This window comes from Eurypyga helias, unplaced genomic scaffold (genome assembly GCF_000690775.1).
Source record: "Eurypyga helias isolate BGI_N326 unplaced genomic scaffold, ASM69077v1 scaffold42738, whole genome shotgun sequence".
Lineage (NCBI taxonomy): Eukaryota > Metazoa > Chordata > Aves > Eurypygiformes > Eurypygidae > Eurypyga > Eurypyga helias.
In genome coordinates, this window is record NW_010267067.1 from 108 (window position 1) to 4,977 (window position 4,870).

At 49.4% G+C, this 4,870-nt stretch overlaps 1 protein-coding gene across 1 annotated transcript; it reads left to right on the plus strand.

Annotated features, from left to right (window-relative positions):
• Nucleotides 1–1,933: 1,933 nt before the first annotated feature.
• LOC104505110 (phytanoyl-CoA dioxygenase, peroxisomal-like) lies at nucleotides 1,934–3,902 on the plus strand (the record flags this gene model as incomplete). Its single annotated transcript, XM_010157285.1, has 4 exons — nucleotides 1,934–1,995; nucleotides 2,542–2,652; nucleotides 2,771–2,936; nucleotides 3,785–3,902. Coding segments are annotated over 4 exons (457 nt in total), but the record flags the coding sequence as incomplete, so codon positions are not given.
• Between the last annotated feature and the right edge of the window lie 968 nt (nucleotides 3,903–4,870).

The following is a 4,870-nucleotide window of genomic DNA, read 5'->3' on the forward strand; positions in this document are numbered from 1 at the left end:
ATTGCACCGCGAGTCCTAGCCTTTGGGAGACACGGGCTTGTCCGGTAAACCAGCAGCAGGAAACCCGTGAGTGGTTTGTGAGTGGGAAACGAGCTGGAGCTGGCAGTTTTATAATAGGTCAGAGAAAGGGAACTGGGGCAGAAGAAAGTGTTCACATTGGTCTGTGCCGTGTTTCTAGAAGTTGAATGAGGACCGCTCGCTGACAGGGTTTTTAAAGCTGCTGCCCTAAATGTTGCTTTGGAAAATAATAATAATAATAATTAAAAAAACCTTAAATGCTGCGGATTCTCAGTGAGAGCTGAATGCTGACAAGTTACTCTGAATCACAGTCAGTTGGCAAAGTGATCAGGGTGTAGGAGCCATCACATACATTGAAAACATGGAGACAGATGGTCGGGCGTTGACTCCGTAAGACAAAGGTGCAAGTAGGAACACAAACTGGAAATAAATGCTGGGAAGATGTGCCCTGGTTGTAAAGAGAGAGTGGGTAAGGAGGGGTGCTGCACTAGCTGTTTGGGTTTTAAATCCGGCTACAATGGTCCTGATGCAAAGAGCTTTGGCCAAAAATACGACTGAGCTGGGCTGGAGCAAGAAAGGCGTGTGGATAAAGTAAACGACAGCGTCTGAGAAGAACAGAGTTATTTGATACATCAGTGCACTGGTTCTGTTTGAATCTCTGGCTTTGGTGATTGGGGTAGGACAGTCACTTTTCCTCCTCTCTGCTGCCGTCTCCATCAGCCGTCTCTGGCCATTGAGGAGTCTGAGTGGCCAGGAGCACCATTTTCACTGAAAATGGACCTGAAATGGGCTGTGTGGAGCAGTAATGCCCTCGGCTGCGGGATCCCTTGCTCTGGGACCGCTTTGGTGGTTCCCACCCGCTCTCCCCATGTCCTTCTCCTTCCTTCTCCTTTCCAGCCATCTCTCAGTGCCTTTTCCTCCCTGTGGCTCATTGGTTTTGCTACACCCCTGTGTCACGTTTCTTCGCCCGCGGTATGTGACTCCTGACCAGGTAATGTTTAAGCTTCCTGGCATAGGGAGTGTAGACACGGCTGTCGTGATGAAGCCTATCCGTCGTTGCAGAAGCGCGCCTGCTTTCACGGCGCGTTTTAAAGGTAGCGGCGAGCCAGAGAGGAAAGTCTTCGGCGTATATAAAACCCCGAAGCACAGGGGGCTCCAAACATGCCTGTGCAGACCCAGATGTCCTTGCCCCTGGGTGACGCTTCAGTGCCGTGCACCAAGCTCTTGTGAGGCTTCGTTAGCGAGTGGGGTTTAATTGCTCTGCAGATGAGAGTGCCTCTCTCTGCACAGGAGAACTCGGCTGTGTTTGTTTAAACCTGCTAAAAGGAGTTGGGGTGGAGGACAAGCCTGCAGCTCTCTGCGCTCTCCCCGGGGAGCGACCTAATTTCTGCTGTAACTGGAGGGAAGGTGAGGCTTTGCACCACCGCATGGGAACGTGCAATCCCAGTTCACCCCGTATGACTTCTGGCTCCGAATTTGGCATGCCACTGTTAGGAGGGGAGAGGTGGAGAAGTACTTTCAGAAGACCGCGTGGGTTTTGGTTAGGTCTGACTGCTCTCTGGAGCATGGGGAGGGAAATGGGGCAAGGAAACATCTCCGCTGAGCATCTCGTTGAGTGTCTTGATGTTCTGGGGGATGAATCGAGGCCCGTGGGCTACTCTGGAGTCCCAGACGTCTTGCCCACGCAGAGAGGAAAGTCAGTACGAGGCTGTACTGTGCTGTTACCTTATACTTCTCTGCCAGATGTGCTGCTCTGAAGGTGGGAAAGGTACTTTTTAGAAGCAAAGTCAACAAGAACATGGATTGAATGTCCAGCATAAAACTTACCTTAGAGATGAACCACACTGTAGGATTCAGGGTGCATGTATGTGTAATGTTCTACTCTGTTGTGCTTGAGTATATTCCTTAATTTCCATCCCAGACAAGCGTTCCTACTTCAGCCCAAGTTAGTGCTGTTCCTCAGCCGGGGAGGTTTCGGTAAGCTCTATCTTCCTTTGTAGAGAGAAAAAAACCTCACCTGCAGAACTCAATTCTTTCTTTGGCCCTAGCATGCCTGTCGAACACCAGACATCCTGCGGCCTTTCGTTTTCCAAGTGTATAACTTCGTAGTTTAATGAAAAAGCTTAACTGTGCATCTTGAAAATGTCTGAGTGGATAACCAGCCTGCAGAGACTCTTCCGGTGTGCTTCAGTATCTCTGAAGAGTAAAGCTGCTGAGGGCTGATCCCACCTTTCCTGCTTGCTTCTTCACTTTGGGAGGGCACGAGGGGGAGGCTTGGAATTCTGCCACAGAAGTAGTGGGTGGCTGTGGGCAGAGATGCTGCGCAGCCAGGGACACGCTGTGCCGGCTCTGCTGGGGCGTGGGACACGCTGCATGCCTGCCGAGCCACGGTGACGTGAAAGAGGGCAGGGGTTTTCCCCAGCAGCCACTGATCCCCCCTGCATGTCACCATCCTCCTGCTGGGTCACGCTGCTCCTGTTGTCCTGCCTGGCCCTACTAACGTGTTTGTCCTCTGTGTCTCAGTTACACCCTGGAGAGCGATGTCCTCACCACAGAGCAGAGGCAGTTCTATGAAGACAACGGGTATCTGCTTGTTAAGAAGCTCGTTTCTGATGAAGACATTGAGCGTTTCAGGTAGGGGGAACTTGCCCAAGGTGCTGGGGAGTCCTGTGTGCAGCTGCATCCCCAGGAAGCTCTGGGAAACTGGATGAAGCTGGATTCTCCCAACGTGGATGTTCCCTCTGCTTTGCAGGAAGGAGTTCACGAGGATCTGTAAAAAAGAGGTCAATCTACCAGGTCTCATGATTATGAAGGACGAATCCCTGAGAGCCCAGTATGGTCAGTCTGAAAAAATAGTTAATAAAGTGCAGGACTTCCAGGAAGATAAAGAGCTGTTCAGATACTGTACACTGCCAGAGGTAAAAGGGGCCTGCGGTGACAGAACAAGGGGTAACGGGTTTAAACTGCAAGTGGGGAGGCTTAATTAGATATCAGGAAGAAGTTCTTCACGGAGAGGGTGGGGAGGCACTGGGACAGGTTGCCCAGAGAAGCTGTGGATGCCCCATCCCTGGAAGTGTTCAAGGCCAGGCTGGATGAGGCTTGGAGCAACCTGGTCTAGTGGAAGGTGTCCCTGCCCATGGCAGGGGAGTTGGAACTAGATGATCTTTAAGGTCCCTTCCAACCCAAATCTTTCTATGATATCTAAAATGAAAAATAAACTAGCAAAAAGGGGGGTGGGGGAACCATAAATCTGTAGTTTAATGTCTGTGCAAAGAAGCTTCTTTTTGGTTCCACTAGAGCTGTATCCCTTAGAGCCCCTGTACGTCACTCCCATAAGTACTCATGCAAGGAAGGAATATCATGGCATCTTTTAAGAGTGTTCTGCAAGAACATGGGGTGGATGGTAGTCAGGGCAGAAGACTTAAAGCAACGCTTCTCCGCTCCTGCAGTGTGGAGCTGGTCAGGGATGCGACTAGCCCAAACCGTGCCAGGCTGCTGGGACAGCAGCATCTTCTGAACTCTTTTATCTGGGCAGAGCATCTGCTCCCTGGGCAGGTCCAGCTTTGTGGACCATCTCGGCCTCCTACTACCATGCCCGTCTGTGTGCTGTGCCGTGTGCCTCCTGCCCTGTATCCTTCCAGCCCGACTTCCTCCTCCTGTACCCTGATCCTCGGCCAAACGCCCACGTCCCAGTGCTTCCTCAGCTGTCTTTCCTCTTGTCTTTCATGTTTCTAATATTTTTTTCCTAATGTTTTCTTCCCTGTAGGTCCTCAGATACGTCGAGTGCTTCACAGGGCCAAACATCATGGCAATGCACACCATGCTGATAAATAAACTTCCAGATTCTGGTAAGGAAAACTTGGATATGAGGAAAATACCTTGTTGTGTGCCTGGTGTCTGTCTGGCGAAAATGGAACTTAGTGTTTTAGAAAAGCTGTTGGAAAAAACCGAAACAGGTTAAAACAAAGTAACTGAAAATTTACAGGGGGGCTTTGGTGATCGTTTTCTTTTAACCTTGGCTTAATGAGGTAACATTTTTGTGTTTCACGGTTCAGGGGATGTTTGTTGCTAAAGATGGTGGTGTCTTGGCTGCACCGCTGATGTGCTCAGAGTGGCCTGGGGTGGGAATCATGACATGCTGCCTGAGCTCGGCTTTTCAAACGTGTTGAAAACAAATGCTGCCCCAAACCTCAGTAATAGGCAGTAAATGCAGTGCTCATCCTCTGCTTGGGGTTTGTACGCTCCTGACCTCACTGAGGGGTTGTTGCGTGCTCAGCGCTTTGATGTGACGATACTTGAAGAGGTGCCAAAAGAAGGATTTTTGAAGCCTGGCTTTGGCTCCTGCTGCTGGGCATTGAGATCATGATTTATACAAGGGTGATGGGCAGGGACTGGACTAACCACATTACAGTTTTTCAACAGCTTTGGCTCTGTGTAAGCTGTTTCGGTTTAGCAGAGCTGAAACCTGAGCTATGTTAGTTATCCTCAGGTGTGCAGCTTCTGGACATAGTACACTGAATTATTAAAATGCTGACTTTGTTCAAGTCATCTCCCCTTGTCATCTTAAATACTCCACAGAAAGCTGTGTCACCTTGCTTTGCAAATAAAACCATACATTTTTAAAGCAAAACCAAAACAACAGACAAGCAATGGGAAGCTGCTCCGTGTTTGCGAGGACTCCGTTCAGTATCTTTGAGGAGTATTTTAGAAGTGCAGATCTCAGGAGAGTTTTTGAGGCTGCCCAGAGTCTAAAGAATATGGCAAACAAGGCAAGTGAAACATTCTAACTGTATCTATTTGAGAGGCAATCTCAATGGCAAAATAGCTGTATAAATCATAGAATCACAGAATG